Below are 23,846 nucleotides of genomic sequence, written 5' to 3' on the forward strand. Positions count from 1 at the left end.
CTGCGAGGATTATAGGAATATGTCAAAATCTAGGGAAACAACTTGAATATGATAGAAAAGGGCAAAAATGGGAAGTGATACGAGAGTAGGAAGGAATTTGTTTGAGGCAGACTTGTTTAGTGTCTGTATACTGTAGTATACAATATCGCCCATGATAATGATGATGACGATGATGATGATATGACGTTTCCTTCGGCACAGATAGATACATAATGCATGCCGTCTACTTTGAATTTTTTATTTCAGTACCTTCTTTCATACTTCATCGTAAGATAGGGGCAACAAAATAATTATAGGGATGGATGTTGTACCTGGAGGAAAGTGTACCTACGGTCACGTTACATATCCTCGATGTTGTTTCAGTCTAGTGACTGATTTTAGAATCACGCAGAGTAAAGTGCACTTGAAACTGATTTAAGCAGGTTCTGTCAGCTTCTACTGTTTTTCTTAGTGTGAGACGGCGGTTATGTTTGGTGAAGCATTTACAGATTTACGAGTTCTACGTATTTAAGTAGTGTGCAATGTATGAAACCTGTTTGGAAGATACTGTTAATTCTTTAATTACACAGTTTTGTGGCGATTCAGTTCTGTATTTTCTTAGAACCAGTTACATAAAACAGGTAAGCTGCACTTCATTCGTCATACACCATAGTCTTCCTTGAAATAGAAGCAGGTCATCTATCACGGAACATGTAATATTTGAAAACGACCTGAGATTTTTTATTCCGTTGATATTTTCCCTCCCTTGAAAATGGAAATTTGCATTAGTTGCCATTAGTTCCTGTTCAAAATGTTTTTGACTTGCAGTTGTCCATAGTATTTCCTTTTAATTATATTTCACTTACTGATTTTTGTTGTGTAGTAGAGTAGTAATGTAATATAAAGGCTGTTAATTACTGAATTGACAAGATTTTCTCGGTTGCAAGAAATTAAATAGAATAGTTGTTCCTAGATACACGATCAGGGTGTACTTTGAAACAGTTCTCCATGTTTTGAAGAATCTTTCTTTTCTGCAGAAATTTTTGTAATTTCAGAAAAATAATGCAACAAACATAAAGTGATAGTTATCATTTCAAAGACGTCGATTGACTATTTCGTTTATGCAACTTAGATAATTCGGATACTACTGCAACATGTACTGATATACATAATTAAGGCCATTTACATATTTCTGAACACGACGCCAGTTTACAAAAGTTTTTCAGTTGGATAGTTTTGAAGACTGTGCCAGTTTACGCAATTCAGATTTTGATACTTTTGGTCCTGGTACAAACTTACGCTGTTCAAGATGTTCATATAGTTTTGAACTTGGGAGCAAGTAATGATTTTCAACATGGCGCTAAATTATGAATTTGGGTCACATGGATACTTTTGAACGTGGCACCCATTTATACCATTCGGTTTGTAGGATACATCGGAATATAGTTCCGGTAGTTCGCATACTTATCAACGCTACACTAATCTATGCAATTCACATTGTTTGGATACTACTGGACATCAAGCTGCTTCACACAACCCAGGTCAGTCGGATACCTTTTGACATAGGTGGACGAGATGGTAGTTTTGAGGTTCATACTGACTGGCTGCTTCAATTTAACTGCTGCTAATACAAGTGCTACCTTGCATTGTTGCATTGGAGGGGGTTTGTAAAGCAAAACGGAGCTAATCCCGCAATCTTGGATTATCGAATTTTCTGACATCACTTTCTTTTTAGTCCATCGTCTATTTCATTGCCCTGCACCTGTATTTTGGCACCTGTATGTGATCTTATAATATGGGCCGGGTACACTACTTCTGCTACTGTACCCGGTGGAACGTCGCTTTCGTGCACTACTGCCACTGACTCCTCTTTGTTATTGGCTACTCCTTTCCCGCAGTGATAGCCACGTCTTCTGGCATGGTGGCTCTGTGCATATGGAACGCTCTGTCTGGTTTCTCCCGAGGCGCCGCCATGATCAACACAAACCTGTGCGTGGCCGAGGTGTGCCCCGAGCACAAACTGCCGGCCGGCATTGGCTTCAACATGGTCTCCTGCGGTATCCTGCTACTCACTGTCGGACCTGCCATAGGTAAGTTCAAAAATGGCTCTGAGCACTATGGGACTTAACATCTATGGTCATCAGTCCCCTAGAACTTAGAACTATATAAACCTAACTAACCTAAGGACAGCACACAACACCCAGCCATCACGAGGCAGACAAAATCCCTGACCCCGCCGGGAATCGAACCCGGAAACCCGGGCGTGGGAAGCGAGAACGCTACCGCACGACCACGAGATGCGGGCCATAGGTAAGGAAATCATCATCACACACCACACGAATGCGTCCACACACATGCACATATTCACGTACACACACGCACACACACGCACACACACACACACACTGCGAAAAAAGTGGTGCAACTAAAACATTCCTATTTCTTTACGTACTACACGGACATGTAATAAAAAATGGGGGTTCCTATTTAAAAAAAAAAAAAAAACGCAGTTGGTATCCATTACCTATGGCAGCGCCATCTAGCGGGCCAACCATAGCGCCATCTGGTTTCCCCCTTCAAGCTAGACAAGTTTCGTTCGTTGTAGTCATTTCGTTTGACGCTTATTTCGTGAGATATTTGGCCCGCTCACGATCAATGTGTGTGGTGTGTGCGAGCGCACCGGATGCAGGCTTAGTCAGTTCTAACTGACACTATGTATTGCATTTTAGATAATAGTTATATTACGTAATACCTACTTGTAAGACTTGAGGAAAAGAAATGAGCGTCTGGCGTCATTGGCCGGGAGGCCCCTTGCGGGGCAGGTCCGGCCGCCTTGGTGCAGGTCTTATTACATTCGACGCCACATTGGGCGACCCGCGGGCTGGATGGGGATGAAATGATGATGCAGACAACACAACACCCAGCCCCTCAGCGGAGAAAATCTCTAACCCAACCGGGAATCGAACCCTGGCCCGTAGGACGGCAATCCGTCACGCTGATCACTCAGCTACCGACGCGGACTCCTGTCTTATGAAACAGTACACATGCTCTTTGTTGTTGGTAATTCACACCACATTTGTCATGTGACGAATAGGATGGTACTTACTTTCTAATTTTCCGTAAGTGCAATTAAACAATTGCAAAATGACGCCCCAAAGACCATGAACCTCTGAAATGTTCAACTGTAAGGCCATTTTTTCAGATAAATATTTTCAAATAATTGATTTGCACCAACTGTTGAGCACTAGTAATGCAAAACATTATGACTTGTCTTTATTCTAATTGGCATTCAATATCTGTATATAGATGCATATGGCTAATTGTTGCCAAGGTATTCTGAAGTAACCCCATATCTCTTCATGTTATATGTTTTCTGCAATATTTGATAATCATTATTACATCACTTTATCATTAGAACTGCTGTTTCATTATTATCATTTCATAAATGTATTTTATAATTTCTGTACTTTTCACAGTTTTATGAGCTTCATTTGTATATTTTACAACTAAGATGGACTTATCTTTCAGGTCTGGAAGTGCATTATACTACTATACTGTCTTCTACACTCCACCGGCCTTAAAGTTTAGAACAAAAGACATCCCAGACTTGGAGATTGAAAAAGCTTTCAGATTTTGGTAAAACACATGTTTTCCTTATAGAAGAACTGATCACGCCTCTGATAATATATTCAAAGTATGTGATGAAACACTGATTTACGGAAACACTTGATAAGAACTGCAGAGACGGGAAACTGGACAAAATATCTTTTTGTGGAAATGATATACGGTCCCTTCGACATAGCTTAGTGAGGTGCACTGAAACAGACGAAAAAGTCACGGATACGAATTACCTAATGCTGAAATTTCTAAATGGATGACCGACTTCCGTTCTTGGTATGGAGCGAAAACTAGAACACGGAGAAGAATGATTATGATTCGTATTCGGATGGAAATTGCGAGAAGAAAATGTTCAAATAGAAAGGTACGAAATGTCGCAACAACCAAACCGGTTGAAGTTAGCACATGCCGCTTTGGGATAATGTAGTGAGACATCTAGAGATGCAAATGTACAGGGTGATCAAAAAGTCAGTATAAATTTGAAAAATTAATAAAACACGGAATAATGTAGATAGAGAGGTAAAAATTGACACACACGCTTGGAATGACATGGGGTTTTATTAGAAGAGAAAAAAAACATAGTTCGCAAAATGTCCGACAGATGGCGCATCAAAGATCTCTTGCGCGCGTCGTGACGATCGTTTGCTCACCCGCCACTTTCGTCATGCTTGCCCTCCCAGGTCCTCAGACCTCAGTCCGTGCGTTTGTTGGCTTTGGGGTTACCTGAAGTCGCAAGTGTATCGTGATCGACTAACATCTCTAGGTATGCTGTAAGGCAACATCCGACGCTAATACGTCACCATAACCCTGGACATGCTTTACAGTGCTGTTCACAACATTATTCCTCGACTGCAGCTATTGTTGAGGAATGATGGTGGACATATTGAGCATTTCCTGTAAAGAACATCATCTTTGCTTTGTCTTATTTTGTTATGCTAATTATTCTGATCAGATGAAGCTCCATCTGTCGGATATTGTTTGAACTTTTGTATTTTTTTGGTTCTATTAAAACCGCATGTCATTCCAAGCATGTGTGTTAATTTGTACCTCTCTATTTACATTATTCCGTGATTTATTCAAATTTGTAGTTACTTTTTAATCACGTGGTAGTTCCCAAGTGGTTGTGCGCATGAATCGTCTCCCCCTAAAAAATTTAATGCTGTGCTGCTAACACCGTCTTTTTCGGCGTCGGAGGTCCGATACCCATCGAATTCCTCAAGCACGGAAAACAATCAACAGCGACGTGTACTGTGAGGCATGCGGTAGCCTACGCAAGGCCAACCAGAACAAACGGTATGGGTTGTTCATGGATATAGTGATTCTGCTTCAAGACAACTCGCCTTTACCCGTCTCCGAGGTCACACAAAGTGTAACGGCCATGTCGAAATGGAAGAAGTTCCTTGCGAACAGGATATCCTTCGGCTCCTGGAGTAGAGGGAGAGTTACGCTGAGGCCTCTGGTGATTACGTTTGACTAAAGACTTCAGGTATACCCACAGCGTTGTTCCGTACCTTTTCTTTTGAAGAGCCCTTATAACAACGTTTCACCACACATCAGTCATGTGCAGAACAAACGGGTAATACAACATCAACCAGGGAAAGCAGGGACGCTGGTGAAGACAGTAAAAAATCTGGAGCTTCCTGACAGATTAAAACTGTGTGCCGGTCCGAGACTCGTACGCGGGACCTTTGCCTTTACGGGCAAGTGCTCTACCATCTGAGCTACCCAAGCACGACTCACGCCCCGTCCTCAGAGTTTTACTTCCGCCGGTACCTCGTCTCCTACTTTCCAAACTTCACAGAAGCTCTCCTGCGAACCTTGCAGAACTAGCACTCCTTTCTTCCAGGATTGCTAGTTTGCAGAGTTCGCAGGAGAGATTCTGTGAAGTTTGGGAAGTAGGAGACGAGGTACTGGCGGAATTAGAGCTGTGAGGACGGGGCGTGAGTCGTGCTTGGGTAGCTCAGATGACAGAGTTCCGCCGGCCGGAGTGGCCGTGCGGTTCTAGGCGCTACAGTCTGTAACCGATCGACCGCTACGGTGGCAGGTTTGAATCCTGCCTCGGGCATGGATGTGTGTGATGTCCTTAGGTTAGTTAGGTTTAATTAGTTCTGAGTTCTAGGCGACTGATGACCTCAGAAGTTAAGTCGCATAGTGCTCAGAGCCATTTGATAGAGTTCCGCTAGGGACGCGACAGCGACCGGACGTAACGGTACTTCCGCGTAGTCGTAGCGCCGCAATCCGTGTTTATAGAAATTCTTGAACTGTGACCTGTGATATTCTCAATGCTTCTTCACGACCGTCGTACACACGCTTCTTAATTAACTCACAGAGGTCTCGGTCGCTCATATAGTGCAGTTAAGGCTCCCAGTGTACCCTGTAAGAATACCCTGTGTTTTGCATTTGAGAAATCTTCCAGGAACGTGCAACCGAGTTCTCTAGAAATCCGTGACTGGATAGTAAATATTATTGGAATCACGTCCGACCAGATCCACACAGCATATTATGGCATGGCGGAATACTGCTTCTTTGAGAAGTTTTTAGATCAGATACAACTGGAGAAAATTTTGGTGAATACTGGTGGGAAAGAACAGTTCCGACTCCGTGATCAGTCGGTGAGTACAGTTTCAATTACTAACGCTGACATCTAATATAAACAAGTGCGAGGGTTCAATTTGCCACCTGAGGCTGAGAATTGTTTTCTTAGAGATGTCCTCGCCAAATACGGTGACATCCGACAGATTAGAAACGAAAAATGGTGGAGCCGTCACAAACTCCAATGTTATGGTGGGGTTGGCTCAATTGACATGGCCGTTAAAGTTAATATCCCATCCTATACAATGGTTATAAGGCTCATGTCATTTACGGTGGACAAGTAGGCACTTGTTTTATCTGTAACACGAGTGGCCATTGACGAGATGACTGCCCACAGCCCTCTGTCGTACTTAGAAACAAGCTGCTACAACGACAGAGATTAACACTGGCTGATGTCCTAACACAAAACCAGACGCCTTCTGTGATTGACTCCCAACCAAGTGCATCTGTGTCAGAGGACAACGATCTCGGTAATGTCACCTTCCCACCTTTACCTCGGAAACCCGTGGCCAGTCACCCCTTGGCCGCCGGTGTTGCATTATCTGTCGGTAACAAACGACGCCGTACCAGTGACGGTAATGGCTCCGGTGACCAGGCCGTAAAAAATCAAACCGACGACGCGTAGTCACGGGCCTCCACACAGGACACGCATATGTCGGATGGCGCAGTTACGGCCCGTCAAATTCACATTCAAACTCCCGACGCAGAAACTGTCAATACGAGGGCAGTCGAGTGTTTCCAGCAATGCGTTCCTATGCCGCTTCTCGACTCGCCACTGGTGGTCAACACACAAGAGACGGAAGTCAGTCAACGGCAAATAGTAGACACAGAGGTTGATGCATGCGGTGTAGAGCATAACATAAACACCCGCCACCTCGGAACTGCTTCCCAACAACGCGAGGAACCGGAAAGCTGTATACAAACAGCCAGTGCGGCTCCAAACGAACACAGTGAGCCTACTGAAGCCGCGTCTTCGGACTTGCCGTCACCCGTTCAGAAGCAAGGACTTTCACATACTGCTTACAGCCATGACTCGCCGACTACGCCGTTTCTATGAAACTTCGGACGACTGTGCGACGGCAAAATAAAGTTAAACCAAATGACTCCGTGGCTGGAAGTAAGTCAAAGAGTAAAGTCAGCGCAAAAACTGGTACAAAACCGGCGGATGTAGCTTTCCAACACCCACACGTCTCTGACGATTATGAGTCAAGCTTATAAGTTTTTGTCCCTGAATATTAATAGAGTTAGCCGCGCAGGATTAGCCGTGCGGTCTAGGGCGCTGCAGTCAAGGACTGTGCGGCTGGTCCCGGCGGAGGTTCAAGTCCTCCCTCGGGCATGGGTGTGTGTGTTTGTCCTTAGGGTAATTTAGGTTAAGTAGTGTGTAAGCTTAGGGACTGATGACCTTAGCAGTCCCATAAGATTTCACACACATTTGAACATTTTTTTATTAATAGAGTTAGGATAGATTTAATATTAACAATGCTACGGCAGTTTATCTATGAGCTATAAGGTGATATAGTTCTGTTACAGGAGGTGCCTATCTTAAGTTTTGATGTATCAGGATTTGCAACAATCGTAAACACCGCGGCGGACGGGAGTACAGGTACGGCCATTCTATCACGAGACGGAATCCCAGTGAGGAGTATCGAAATGTTGGACACCACTAGAGGCATAGCTTGCCAAATTTTTGACGTCACCCTCGTTAATATCTATGCTCCATCTGGAACGACTCTAAAATCAGAAAGAGCTAGCTTCTTTAAACAAAACATCATCTAGTTGTTACGCAGCAACCCAACCAAGTTCATAATTAGTGCTGATTTTAACTGGGTGATCCACAGGAAAGATCAATCGCCATTCTTTAATTACTGTAGGGAACTACGTGATCTGGTGCGTCACCTGCAGCAGAAGGATGCGTGGAAACTAAAATTTCCTACCCAGGTAAAGTACACGTACCTGAGCTCCACCGCATGTAGCCGTCTAGACCGTTTGTACATCTCTGAGAACATTTGTAAACATTTTATGGACGCCGATGTCATTCCGGCTAGTTTCTCCGACCCTGCGCCCTCTGTGTCACGATCAATCTGGCCAAACAGCAAACTGAATGGCATAGGATTCCGTGGAGCTTAAATGTTTCTATTCTCGCCGATACCGCGCTACAAGATGTCATCTCCACGACATGGGTGGATTCTCTCAAGCAATGCTGCAGATATCCGAGCAAGATAACCTGGTGGAACGTTATGGTCAAACAGAAAATGCGATTATCCTTAAGAAACTACAGTTGGCAACGGGCGCAAGACGTCAAACGAACGATTGATTTTTACCAGACAGTTCTGCGAGAGTTGCATGCGATTACGTCACCAACCAACACGCAGCTGACGACCATCAAACAAATAAAGGCGAAGTTTATAGGCATAAAGCGACCGCAGCTTGAAGGACTGAAGATCAGTTCTAAAGCAAAATCGCTTCAAGAGGACGAAACTGTATCGCTGTATCACCTCATAAAATATGGTGCCAGTCGTAAGCGAGCTTTTATCGGGGAGCTGGACACATATGATGGACTCCGTTTGACCCGGCAGAGTGGTATTCTTACTGCAGTTTACCGGTACTTCACGGATCTGCACTCGCAATGCGATGCACATGGTGATGGCGGCGGCGATATCGTGCGTGCTCTGCCCACCGTAGTGACGCCTGCGGAGAAATCTCCGGTCGTACGCGATTTTGCTCCAGACGAAGTCCATGAACTAATTTCTGGCTCACCATCGAATAAATCCCCTGGCCCTGATGGTTTTCCACTGCAATTTTATGTGCGTTTCTGGCCCATAATCGCACACGCTTTTACGGATGTTCTCAATGAAGTGATGCGAGGGAGTGATGCCGGTCGAAATGAAGGAAGGTCGAATTGTATTGATACCAAAAAGCAAACACCGAAAAACGTTAGATAACTTCCGACCGATTACATTACTCAATTTTGATTACAAAACCTTTGCCAGAGCACTCAACAGCAGATTGTCTCCGTTAATGAAGCAAGTGATTAACAACCATCAATCTTGCCTCCCTAGTCGCACAATTTTGACGCCCCTTTCGGAATATAGAGATGTAATAGCCATAGCGTCAGTTACTAAAGTGAATCTCGCATTGCTGTTTATCGACTTTTGTAAGGCATTTGATGGCGTCCGCCACGAGTACCGCCTACAGCTACTGCAGCGGTGTGGTTTTGATCAACGGGCTATTAATTTCGTGCAACATTTCGTCACGGGCATTACAACGAAAGTCAGAGTAAATGGACAGCTTACTCAAGCCATCGAGATCCAAAGAGGAGTGCCGCAGGGGAGCCCTCTCTCCATTACGTTATTTGTTTTATCGCTCGAGCCACTCTTTCGCTCCATTTTTTATCGCTCGAGCCGCTCTTACGCTTCATTCATGACAAACTTGCATGCCTTTCGATCACCGGGACATCCTTCGTGGTTCGTGCTTACGCCGACGACGTCGGAGTGTTTCTGCGCAACATCAGAGACGTATCAACCCTCAAGACCGGGATAGACGAATACTGATGTGCTTCCGGTGCTAAAATCATCGCCGATAAATGCACCTTTGTCAACATTCGAGGATTCGACGCAGTTATTGTACCTTGGGCGAAGCGTGTTGAAGTCCACACCACTCTGTGGATGATTATCGACAAATGACCGCTAAAAATGAACGCAAAAAATTGGAAGTAGGTCACCAATAAAATGCAAGATGACATCTATGAAAACAACTGGCGGTCCGTTGAAATTCTCCAACGCATTCCTCAGCAGTTACATATTCAGTAAACGTACTATACGGCGCAAATATTTCCAGTCCCCAAGATGCAGGCCAAACACGTGATGAAACTCTCTAATAGATTTATCTGTGCAAGGGCATCTGTTTAAAGTGAAATACACCACGCTGAGGTCTTTCAGACAGGCCGGCGGACTCAACATGCCTGACATTAACCGAAAGTGTACTGCGTTATGTATTAAACGAGTCACCCACTTGTTGGACAAGGAACCTCTCAGCGTAACCAGTTGGCTCTTCCGGACCTTACAACCCACCGACGTGCACCCACTCATTAATGTATGTAAAATGCATCACAAACTACGACATGTCAAGCAGTTTTTTCTTGAAGTAAGCTATATAGTTGGAAACTATCTCACGCAAGATTTACCGACGACGCACCTATTATTAAAAAGATGGACATCTCCAATAGTCTGGAATCCCATTGAACTTAAATACCCGAGTGTTCACTGGAAGGCAGTTTTGGACTACATAAGTTTAACCGTCCACACTGCTGAGGCGGTTTCCACAGGGTATAACGTGGTTAACGATGTTATACCCACTAATGAAAGGTTGAATAAAATCGGCTTATGGGACAGTGATAAATGCGACCGCTGTGGTCTGGTCGACACCTTAGGCCATCGCTTCACTTCTGGCGGTCATCTCATTAACTTGAAATGGGTGCAGCAGGGGCTGGGCCTGATTACCCGCAGCACCTCAGCCAGCCACTGCACCGACATCCTGCCCTGGCCGGACACGAAACATTTTTCCGCTACCAAGAACAACACCGTGATGTGGATGTTAGGACAGTGTGTGACATATACCATCATCCACAATAGTGAAGATAATCTCATTAGTTTATATGAGAACGGCACGTTGAAAGATGAAACGTTACCCAAATTTCAGGATGATGTTTGGTAACATGTTAGACCTATTTTTGAAAAACAAGGCGTAGGGTAATTCTAGACACCGGTAAGGACACAAACCACGTGCACGACGATGTAGCGGACAAAATACACAACGAATATGGGGTTACACCGGTTCCCCGGACTGCTCCCGACTTCTCAACGGTGGTATTAACTTCATTATGACGTTTTGCTTAATTAATGTTGTCTATGCATGACTTTGTATTTCGTTTGTCTGCTCCAAATGTCTTTCTGTGAAGAGTTTGGACGGTTGTGAATCAACTGACAGAGCAGCAATTCTAGTTTGGACAGTCAGTTATATATTTTTTTGTGTGTTTCTCTTTAATGTGTTTGCGTTTTGGTTCTATGCCTCTGTCTGGACTGAATATGTTATTGTCAGTTTAAAAACTTTGTTATGTTTTGTAAGCTTAAAAATGGCACTAAGTATATTGACATGTGTTCTTCAGTCCACTGTGGGATACAATTCGTGTTGAAACAGCTCCGGTACTTCATTATTTTGTTTCTGTGCTTATGTGCTTATATGATTGTTTAATAAAGAAAAAAAAGATGGTAGAGCACTTGCTCTCAAAAGTCATAGGTCCCGAGATCGAGTCTCGGTCCGGCACAAAGTTTTAATCTGCCATGAAGTTTCATATCAGCGCACACTCCGCTGCAGAGTCAAAATCTCATTCCAGTAAAAAAAATCTCTCACCGTTCAGCAAAGATTGGCAGCATTTCCAGCAAGCACGTTGAGGTACTTCGTGATTTTTGCATCAGATATTTCGTAAGTTGATAACTGCAAGATCATTTACATAAATTATATTTCTATGTTAATGCCTGTTAAAAAAGCTTTGAGGCATGATGCGTAGACCGCACTTATAAATATTACTTCTCTTCAAAGACACAAAAGTAAATTTAGGAAAATGTGAGATCGTGAATTGAGACACAAATCTGAACCTAACAACTGGCAGTAATTACACTCACTCCTGGAAATGGAAAAAAGAACACATTGACACCGGTATGTCAGACCCACCATACTTGCTCCGGACACTGCAAGAGGGCTGTACAAGCAATGATCACACGCACGGCACAGCGGACACACCAGGAACCGCGGTGTTGGCCGTCGAATGGCGCTAGCTGCGCAGCATTTGTGCACCGCCGCCGTCAGTGTCAGCCAGTTTGCCGTGGCATACGGAGCTCCATCGCAGTCTTTAACACTGGTAGCATGCCGCGACAGCGTGGACGTGAACCGTATGTGCAGTTGACGGACTTTGAGCGAGGGTGTATAGTGGGCATGCGGGAGGCCGGGTGGACGTACCGCCGAATTGCTCAACACGTGGGGCGTGAGGTCTCCACAGTACATCGATGTTGTCGCCAGTGGTCGGCGGAAGGTGCACGTGCCCGTCGACCTGGGACCGGACCGCAGCGACGCACGGATGCACGCCAAGACCGTAGGATCCTACGCAGTGCCGTAGGGGACCGCACCGCCACTTCCCAGCAAATTAGGGACACTGTTGCTCCTGGGGTATCGGCGAGGACCATTCGCAACCGTCTCCATGAAGCTGGGCTACGGTCCCGCACACCGTTAGGCCGTCTTCCGCTCACGCCCCAACATCGTGCAGCCCGCCTCCAGTGGTGTCGCGACAGGCGTGAATGGAGGGACGAATGGAGACGTGTCGTCTTCAGCGATGAGAGTCGCTTCTGCCTTGGTGCCAATGATGGTCGTATGCGTGTTTGGCGCCGTGCAGGTGAGCGCCACAATCAGGACTGCATACGACCGAGGCACACAGGGCCAACACCCGGCATCATGGTGTGGGGAGCGATCTCCTACACTGGCCGTACACCGCTGGTGATCGTCGAGGGGACACTGAATAGTGCACGGTACATCCAAATCGTCATCGAACCCATCGTTCTACCATTCCTAGACCGGCAAGGGAACTTGCTGTTCCAACAGGACAATGCACGTCCGCATGTATCCCGTGCCACCCAACGTGCTCTAGAAGGTGTAAGTCAACTACCCTGGCAAGCAAGATCTCCGGATCTGTCCCCCATTGAGCATGTTTGGGACTGGACGATGCGTCGTCTCACGCGGTCTGCACGTCCAGCACGAACGCTGGTCCAACTGAGGCGCCAGGTGGAAATGGCATGGCAAGCCGTTCCACAGGACTACATCCAGCATCTCTACGATCGTCTCCATGGGAGAATAGCAGCCTGCATTGCTGCGAAAGGTGGATATACACTGTACTAGTGCCGACATTGTGCATGCTCTGTTGCCTGTGTCTATGTGCCTGTGGTTCTGTCAGTGTGATCATGTGATGTATCTGACCCCAGGAATGTGTCAATAAAGTTTCCCCTTCCTGGGACAATGAATTCACGGTGTTCTTATTTCAATTTCCATCAGTGTATCATTATGCTGCTCCCAGCACTCACAGTTACCTAAAAGTGCGATATACTGGCAATAATACTAACCTTTGGATATAAGGAGCAATTTCAGTGAATCATGATTTCAGATCTATAATCTTACTCAGGTGCCATTTGTAACCTCAAAATATATTTTCGAATTGCCTAAATGACATGTCATAGTCGAAATAACATCTTCTGAGATTCCAGATCGCCCTTGAGAATAGCTACATTTATTGTGTGAAATAAATGTGAATACAGATCCTCAGTCAAACGGCGGAAATTTCCTTTAAAAATTTCCGCACAACTTCTGTCCCTCACGAAGGAAAAAAAATCTTGGAGTTCTTGAAACCTCAGCATCTTCAAAAGAAGAGCAAAAACTGAGTAAGTAGAGCATAACGGACAAAATTCCGGCATTTGCTTGTGATAGGAATCGACATAGACAGACTAAATGGCCCCTGCACAAATCAATAAAAATTGTTTAATCGTGATCTGTTGTAACCCCCCCCCCCCCCCGACTCCGCTCCCCTTACTGCCACGAAATTTTTAAGTTAGTCTTAGAGTTGTTTCCATTCATTGATGGCCTAACGACTGGTACAGTGTGGATTATTTCCAAAAGATTTACAGGAAAAATGGACAAAATTCGTCAGAAAGGGCCGGATGACGCCAGTTCTACCACACAGATTTGTTGAACTCCAACTCTCCATATCAGAACAAAAGAGAGAGGACTATGGAGCATTTTGGAGCGGCATTCTGAAGAACAGGCAATCGTTTCGCATACCAGTAGCCGTGAGTCGTATTAGGTGGATGTCGAACGAAGTCTCAACGTTCACGATAGCCTCTTTTTCAAGAGTTCAGTTTCAGTTATCTCAGTGGGAGAAGAACTCAAGCTATGGAAGATGTTGATGACTTTGCAGGAACATCGATATTCGTCGCCGTGGCGACTTTCCATTCGCCGGAAAACGTGAATCGTCACAGTGTGAGAGTGGGGGAAACTGCAGTGCCGCAAGTCCGTGTGGAGTTGGGAAGGGATTCGCCAAAAGTGAATGTCTTCTGTTTCACTGTGACGTAACGCTACTTTTTAAATAGGCTATAACACCGATATTTGCTGCAGTAATCAACACTTTCGATCACATGTGGAAAGTACTAAATTTTGACCTTAACAGGCTTTTTTTCCAGTGGGTCGCCACAAAGAAAATTGAATTAAGTCAAAGGACTGCTTTGATTAAGTTTCTACAATTTCGTATGTTGAGAGAGACGAAGATCCAGTTTTTTGCTCATCAAACATTTATAAATTCCTTCGCTTTTCCCAAATTGCACCAAATGCCTAAAATCTCTGCTGGTAACTCCCAATACATCGATCGATACCTCACTTTAATATTCAATGACCCTCCAAAATTCATCAATAAAATTCGATCCTCAAATCAAACGTCACATGATGACGACGGACTAAAAAAGTTCGTACACATCTTTATCTTATTCCAATATATCAGCATTCTTGACCGAGAAACACGTCAACTTTCATAGTTAACGACGTACATTACTGGGCATTAAAATTGCTACACCACGAAGATGACGTGCTACAGACGCGAAATTTAACCGACAGGAAGAAGGTGCTGTGATATGCAAACGATTAGCTTTTCAGAGCATTCACACAAGGTTGGCGCCGGTGGCGACACCTACAACGTGCTGACATGAGGAAAGTTTCCAACCGATTTCTCATACAAAAACAGCAGTTGACCGGCATTGCCTGGTGATATGTTGTTCAAAATGTTCAAATGTATGTGAAATCTTATGGGACTTAACTGTTAAGATCATCAGTCCCTAAGCTTACACACTACTTAACCTAAATTATCCTAAGGACAAACACACACACCAATGCCCGAGGGAGGACTCGAACCTCCGCCGGGACAAGCCGCACAGTCCATGGCTGCCACGCCTTAGACCGCTAGGCTAATCCCGCGCGGCTGAAACGTTGCTGTGATGTCTCGTGTACGGAGGAGAAATGCGTACCATCACGTTTCCGACTTTGATAAAGGTCGAATTGTAGCCTGTCGCAATTGCAGTTTATCGTATCGCAACATTGCTGCTCGCGTTGGTCGAGATCCAATGACTCTTAGAAGAATAAGGAATCGGTGGGTTCAGGAGGGTAATACGGAACGCCGTGCTGGGTCCCAGCGGACTAGTGTCACTAGCAGTCGAGATGACAAGCATCTTATCCGCATGGCTGAAATGGATCGTGCAGCCACGTGTCGATCCCTGTGTCAACAGATGGGGACGTTTGTAAGACAACAACCATCTGCACGAACAGTTCGACGACGTTTGCAGCAGCATGGACTATCAGCTCGGAGACCATGGCTGGGGTTACTCTTGACGCTGCATCACAGACAGGAGCGCCGGCGATGGTGTACTCAAAGACGAACCTGGGAGCACGAATGGCAAAACGTCATTTTTTTTGGATGAATCCAGGTTCTGTTTACAGCATCATGATGGTCGCATCCGTGTTTGGCGACATCGCAGTGAACGCACATTGGAAGCGTGTATTTGTCATCGCCACACTGGCGTATCACCCGGCGTGATGGTATGGGGTGCCATTGGTTACACGTCTCGGTCACCTCTTGTTCGCATTGACAGCACTTTGAACAATGAACGTTACATTTCAGATGTGTTACGACCCGTGGCTCTACCCTTCATTCGAGCACTGCGAAACGCCACATTTCAGCAGGATAATGCAGGAGCACATGTTGAAGGTCCTGTACGAGCCTTTCTGGATACAGAAAATGTTCGACTGCTGCCCTGGCCAGCACATTCTCCTGATCTCTCACCAATTGAAATCGTCTGGTCAATGGTGGCCGAGCAACTGGCTCGTCACAATACGCCAGTCACTACTCTTGATGAACTGTGGTATCGTGTTGAAGATGCATGGGCAGCTGTACCTGTACACGCCATCCAAGCTCTGAGTGACTCAATGCCCAGGCGTATCAAGGACGTTATTACGGCCAGAGGTGGTTGTTCTGGGTACTGATTTCTCAGGATCTATGCACCCAAATTGCGTGACAATGTAATCACATGTCAGTTCTAGTATAATATATTTGTCCAATGAATACCCGTTTATCATCTGCATTACCTCTTGGTGTAGCAATTTTAATGGCCAGTAGTGTATATTTGCACATCAGAATTCATATACTAACACAGATATTCTTATTATCAAGTTCAAACGAGATCTGCTCTTCAACGTCGTGTTTTTGTATTTCCAACATAGCTCCCCCGTATTACAAAACATTTCAACGATTATTTTCATTCATTCATTTGATATCAGTCGAAAGGCGATAGCAGGCGACGATAGAATCTTCTCATACACGATGGACTTTGAGCGAAGGGCAACAGCGGCCAGCTCACGGTCATTGGCGGCGACATCGAAGATGTTGCCGACTGCAAGTTATAGTGCCTTTCCTCGTTTTGAAACAGGATAGAAACAGAGCATTGAGTGTACAGTTCAAATATGTTAGTTACAACAAAAATATTTAACACTAATGCTATTCAACGTAGGTCGTTCTATAGGGGTAGTACTGACTCACCTGCCAACTGAAATTCTTGCCACACTACGAAATATCCAACAAAAGGGCATATGGTTTCTTTACTTCATCGAGCAGACGATGATAGGCTCTGTGTAGCTGGACATGTTGCAGGGTTGGGGTTGGGTTGTTTGGGGGAGGACAACAAGCAGCGAAGTCATCAGTCTCATCGGATTTGGAAAGGATGGAGAGGAAGTCGACCGCGCCTTTTCAAACGAACCATCACGGCATTTGCCTTGGGCGATTTAGGGAAATCCCGCAAAACCTTAATCAGGATGTCCAGACGCGGCATTGAACAGTCGTCCTCCCAAATGCGAGTCTAGTGTGGTAACCACGGCACCACCTCGCTCCGTAGACATATTGCAGCTGTGGGTGTTGCCAGAACTGATTGCTCTCTGCTTGACTACCATCTTTCAGCAGGAGGGAGCTCCATCTCACAAGAGCACAATTTTTCGCGTCTACCTTAGCTGGCAACTGCCTCATCGATGGATGTGGCGCTCTGTTCTGAGGTGATGTTCCTCTGTTTTGCCATGTCGCACAGGTCGGCGGATGTCACGCCATGTGACATTAAGAACAAAGTTTATGTACCCCCATGAAGACGACTGCTGCTGTAGAGTAAAACTGTTAGTGAACGTATGAAAGGAACTGTATTAGCGTTCGGATGTGTGCAAGGTGACCATGGGTGCACACATCGAAAATTGGTAGAATGTACCAGAAACTTCATTTATCGCCCGTCTTTCTTCATCGAATGATATAAATAAGCCATGCTTTGAATCCCGATGAGTCATTTAGGCTAACTTTGCATGATGTTGCAACAGTAGATTAGACAAACATGATGGCAGTTATTCTAGGAGCAGACGAAGATGAAAATGAAGGAGAAAACAATCAAACGAAGAGCTACAGTCTGATTCAAAGTGAGTTTCTTCTTTTATAAACATAAATTTCTCGTCTTTGGTAACTTTCGGTAGAAAAATTTCTTCAGGAGATATTCCATCAACGGCGAATTCCTCAACAAAGAATGCACCATACGAAATGGTTCTCATCACGAATGTGGTAAGATTTGGAAGACGGTTGTGATATGCAGAAAAAGAAGATTAGGACATTCCTACAAAAGATGAACTGTGAAACAGTCTCTTTAGTAGGTCAAGAATGAAAAGTGTACATATTACACAATACTGACAAATTTTATGAGGAAAAAATAATGTTCGCTAACGACATGTCTATTTTCATTTCTGGTTAGTAAAAACGCTTCTCTTTTGCAGAAAATGTGTGCATTTTAAAGACAAACTGAAAAAGAGTTATTTAATAAAATGTTAACAATTTATGCTGTTTCTTTGATGTGTTTCAATACGTTTCTTTTAGAGAAAAAGGAAATGCTGGAGATTAGTGGAATTATTCGACATGTTTGCTATTTTTTATTTTGTAACTTCAGCCGTAAAGATCGCAACGAGCGGGGTGGCGCAGTGGTTAGCACACTGGACTCGCTTTCGGGGCCGTCCGGTGTGGCCGAGCGGTTCTAGACGCTTCAGCCTTGAACCACGCGACCGCTACGGTCGCAGATTCGAATCCTGCCTCGGGTGTGAATGTGTGTGATGTCCTTAGATTACTTAGGTTTAAGTAGTTCTAAGTTCTTGCGGACTGATGACCTCAGTTGTTAAGTCCCATAGTGCTCAGAGCCATCTGAACCATTTTCTTTTTCGCTTTCGGGAGGATGATGGTTCAAACCCGCGTCCGACCATCCTGATTTAGGTTTTCCGCGATATCCCTCTATCGTTTAAGACAAATGCCGGGATGATTCCTTCGGAAGGGGACGGTCGCATTCCTTTTCCAGCCTTCTCTGGGTCGAGCTTGTGCTCCGTCTCTAATGACCTCGTCGTCGACGGGACGTTAAACACTAATGTCCTCCTCCTCCGTAAAGCCCCCCTACCAGTTGTCGGTTCGAAATGAAACTTTGTGACTGAACAGGATTCGAGACTGGTAGCAACAAAATATTACCTTTGGCCAAATAACTTGTAGCAAATAGCATGGTATGTTTCAAAATTGGCTCTGAGCACTATGCGACTTAACTTCTGAGGTCATCAGTCGCCTAGAACTTAGAACTAATTAAACCTAACTAACCTAAGGACATCACACACATCCATGCCCGAGGCAGGATTCGAACCTGCGACCGTAGCAGTCCCGCGGTTCCGGACCATGGTATGTTTCCACTCCCAAAACGAATACTTGTACGTTACTTTTGATGATTTCAGTAACATACTCCACCGATTGTTCCAGTGTCCTAAGAATTATAGAGCCAAATTTAACGTTATCTGATGACTAACTACGACATACGACTATAAGTCGCACGTGAAAGCTAGCCGTGGGAAACAGTTTGAGGGTGGCCTACACCCTAAGGAGTTTCTTATTAGCATTTGCATAGAATGATTTAGCGAATTATGTTAACGCCGTATCGTACTCACCATAATGATCTGCAGTGTCATTTTCTTACCTCTATTATACTATCGTTTGTTATAGATGACGATTTTTGAAAATGAAAGCAACAGAGAGGCTGGAAATTTCTATTGACATGTGGTCCGATTGTCTCGAATGCCACTAGACTTTGCTGAATTTAGAGCACAGTCCGTCACGCCAGGACCAAGGAAAACAGAAACTACCAAAATCTGTCACTTAAAACTGTAAAACTTCTTAAGTCTGACGGAAATAACTTTGTAACTGCTGCTGTAACTCCCGAAAGCATTACCTTGCCGTTATGATACAACGAAACTTGTGAGCATTCTTTGGTGACACTTTTAACTTCTGTGATACTTTTAAATTTTTAGTAAATATTAAATAATTGTGGTCATAAGCCCGAGACTAAATAGTGTTGCTAAATGAGGGGAAAAATCAGTCGTTTCCTGTGACACCAATATTGTTGTTTTGTGAGAGCCAATTTGCCGCTGTTGAGTGTGGCTAAAAGTGTCTAACCTTTGTTCCTGTTATACCAGTACATATGATTGTCCATTCGTTACCTGTGTTGTGGCAGAATAATTATTGCATATAGAGGATCATTATTGTTCATCGTATAATACGTTGCCAATTTTCACTATCCATGTGTGTAAAAATGTTATTACAATAACTTGCGACAGTTAACCTTGAGTCAGAAGTCAGGACCATATGAAGAAACCTATTTTATTTCACAAACCGAGCCTCCTTCTTAAATAACTAAAAAAAACTATGAAATGCAGTACAATTTTTGAGAGATAAAGCCGTAAACGTTTCGTAAGTCTTAGAAACCCGTTACCCTAACACTCGGAAGTTACTTGATAGTTTTGCAAGTAAGTTCATATAATACAATCAAACTTCATGTATTCCGTGTTCACAGACCGGCATTCGTATTAACTGATTTTCGAAACAAAGTCCCGCTAGCAAGGGATCTATTGCACGCACCTTGTGAATGCACAACCACTGTGTACTAGAGACGAACGATACACTTCTGGCACAAATATATTCGTATAGAAGTGTATATTGGCAAATCAGACAAAGCACGTATAGTTCTACATCGTTTTCAGCCGTAAAAATTTAGAAGCAATTAAGGAAGTCTAAGCAGCTTATCTATGAGCGCACCCACTCTTTAGACGTTTGTAACGTAACGTAAACCGACAAAAATTTTCAAACATCTAACGCTGAATGAATGATGCGAGCGCGGGGAATCAAATTTCAGTCTGTACATACAAAGATATTTCCTTCGATATGGTCAGAGTTGAAGGAAGTTGCCTGGGACGCTGGTTGTCGAATGGTGAAGTTGTTGAAAGCTGTATAAATCGGGGACATTGGATAATATGGTAGTTGCGTATGTGAAGAGATCCAACCAGACTCCTCAAGTTCTCCTCTGTTTCTATTGTAATTTCATAATAATGTGTAACTAATTTAATTTTTTGAACCTTTCGACTTTTTCTATAAAAAAACGAGCCGATTTTCATTCAAGTGAAGATAGAAGCATCAGTGAAGTTTTAGCGGGTATCAAATAAATTCGCTGCGCTGTAAAAGTATGGTGGAAATTATATAACTGGGCTTTATGGTTAGCTTTTTCCCCACTGATGTGACTGTTTAAGGAAAGTGGAGTCGTGATTACATTCTTTACCCCTCTTCCACTTTTCAGGTTACGTCCGTGACGAGACAGGAGACTACCCACTGTGTATTCACCTGCTGACTGTGTTGATGCTCGTCGCCATGACGTCTTGGCTAATTGAGGGCGTCGTGCGTTGGTGCCGCCGAAAGAGATGATTCCAGACTTGAGTTAGCGATGAAGAGGAACCACACGGAGAACGACGGTGTCTCTCTTTAAACTGGAGAGGAATCTTGTATACCAAACATTATTGCAAACTTGTCAGCATCTTAGTGAAATCTCATTATAAAGTGAAGTTATAAACACTGTGTTAATTTAACGAGTATTAATTTGACATGTGATAATTTGATATTTGATCGTATTACAGTCTTCATGTCTGTATGGCTGCTCACCGACAGTAACAATATCAATTTCTCAGTACCTACGATGGTACATGAGGTTCGAGGTTATATGGCACGATGATCACGTACATTATAGATACTTGTAGAGTTTTCGAAGCTCTGTAAAACTGTAAAATGTAAAATATGGAAATGAAGCTCTTACCCAAATCAGTCTGTCTCTTCAGTGTGTTTTTACGATGTGAACTAGAAGAACAAATATTTATTTTACGACCTTGCAATCCATGTATCTGGACGTAAATGTTCCATAAATCAAAGTATCTCTAGAATTATAAAATAGACTATTTTCTTTGACTACAGTATAAATATGGAAGTCCAACAGAGAGTTCTGCATGAATTGTACAAAACACGTATTCAGTACGGTGATCAGCGTGTAAGTGAGCGCCTACCCGTTGTAATATTGGTTTCCTTCCTGATTTCCACAGATTCATTTTTATAGTCCGCACGTTGATTTTAGGATGACTCTTAATTTCATATTCGCAGTTTTGCATCTGTGACTATTCTCCTACTAAATACTAACGTGTTTGGCGGTCTATGAAACATTATCCCTTTGCTCTTGTTTTCAAAACATAATGCTGTTCTTTTTATCCTTGATTACTGTGGTCCAAATGTAATACTTAAATGTTTTTCTTTAATTCAAAGAAAAGTATTGAAATAAATAAAGTTCTGTTTACGACGCAGGTCCTTTCAGTTTAGGCACTTCACTGTCGATGATTTCTTTACTCAATGTATCTGGCACTGTCTGGCTTACAAGTTACATGCACGATTTCACTTTTGCAGATATTGTGTTTTACCTGTCCGTCCCAGTTCTGTATTTATCATATTCTTTTTTTACACATATTATCCTGTCAAAAACTATTACGTTACTTTTTCTCTCTTATCTGATGATATAACATTTTACTCAGCAACTCGTCAATTTCATTTTCTTCTAATCTGTATTACTGCCACTTCAGCTTTATCTTAGAAAATTATTTTACTTTTGTCACTGTTCTAAGCATCCCTGTTACCTACTTTGTTGCAATATCAATGTCTAAGTTCAGCTGCAGACGCGGTGAACCATTTTAGCATGAGTAAGCCTTTCTATACTTCTACATTAATTCCACTTCCTTGTTGTTGTTGTTGTTGTTGTGGTCTTCAGTCCTGAGACTGGTTTTATGCAGCTCTCCATGCTGATCTATCCTGTGCAAGCTTCTTCATCTCCCGGTACCTACTGCAACCTACATCCTTCTGAATCTGCTTAGTGTATTCATCTCTTGGTCTCCCTCTATGATTTTTACCCTCCACGCTGCCCTCCAATACTAAATTGGTGATCCCTTGATGCCTCAGGACATGTCCTACCAACCGATCCCTTCGTCTGGTCAAGTTGTGCCACAAATTTCTCTTCTCCCCAATCCTATTCAATACTTCCTCATTAGTTATGTGATCTACCCATCTAATCTTCAGCATTCTTCTGTAGCACCACATTTCGAAAGCTTCTATTCTCATCTTGTCCAAACTATTTATCGTCCATGTTTCACTTCCATACATGGCTACACTCCATACAATACTATAATCTATACTCGATGTTAACTAATTTCTCTTCTTCAGAAACGCTTTCCTTGCCATTGCCAGTCTACATTCTACTTCGACCATCATCAGTTATTTTGCTCCCCAAATAGGAAAACTCCTTTACTACTTCAAGTATCCACTTCCTTATACTTAAATAAATTGCACTCGTGTCTCTCTGTATTTCATCTTTACTCCCACACAATGTCGAGCATGTTATCTGAAACGGCTTTATTTCTATGTGTCAAATGAAATTCAGTTTTTTAAGTATGGAAGTGCCCAAGAACTTGACACATGTTGGCATCTATAGCTAGTGAGATTCGCCTACATGACCAACATTCACCAAACATGCGAAACTGTGTAAAGTAAATACGTGTATACAACAGCTGAAGTATATATCTTGAAACTTCCTTCCTTTAATTCTTTTCCTAATTTTTCTTTGCCTGAAGTTCAGCACCTTATTATGTTTATTGTTGTTGCTTTATTTTTGCTTATTGTTTTATTGTTTCCTTATAGTATTTCTTGAGTATAAAGAAGAGCTCAGTTCTGTTTTATAAAAAAGTTGTACTGACTGCTAAAACGCATTTGAACGTCCAAGTCCGCAGATGATTTCCATTCCGCAGCCTATTGCTACTGTAATATTAGCGTATCAGTAAGTGAAAGTGTAAATCAAACAGAAGATGTTAACCTTCGATTCTGTATAACTAAAACCTTCTATCTAAAGCATCAAGATTTTGCCGTTAATTCTAAAATCGTCCCTTTCCCGGTGGGCATCTTGTTCGAGGGGCGTTCTATAATAAATGCGATACATATTTTTTTCTCCCAGTTCCGGAAGAAAAAACGCGGAATTTGTGGAACATCGCAGGTTGTTGCCGCTTCAGCCCCTATAGATGCATGAACTTCCAGTAGGTGTCAGTGCTGTACGTAGCCTTCAAAA

At 43.5% G+C, this 23,846-nt stretch overlaps 1 protein-coding gene across 1 annotated transcript in view; it reads left to right on the forward strand.

Annotated features, from left to right (window-relative positions):
• The window catches only part of LOC124616127 (monocarboxylate transporter 2-like), a 99,852-nt gene extending 78,382 nt beyond the window's left edge, over nt 1-21,470 (forward strand). The window contains exons 7-8 of the mRNA XM_047144394.1: nt 1,878-2,069; nt 21,000-21,470. Coding sequence (XP_047000350.1) covers nt 1,878-2,069; nt 21,000-21,124 — 317 coding nt within the window. The 3' untranslated portion in view covers nt 21,125-21,470. The remainder of the gene's footprint in view (nt 1-1,877; nt 2,070-20,999) is intronic.
• Nucleotides 21,471-23,846: the final 2,376 nt, after the last annotated feature.

Source organism: Schistocerca americana, chromosome 5, assembly GCF_021461395.2.
Source record: "Schistocerca americana isolate TAMUIC-IGC-003095 chromosome 5, iqSchAmer2.1, whole genome shotgun sequence".
NCBI classification, from domain to species: Eukaryota; Metazoa; Arthropoda; class Insecta; order Orthoptera; family Acrididae; genus Schistocerca; species Schistocerca americana.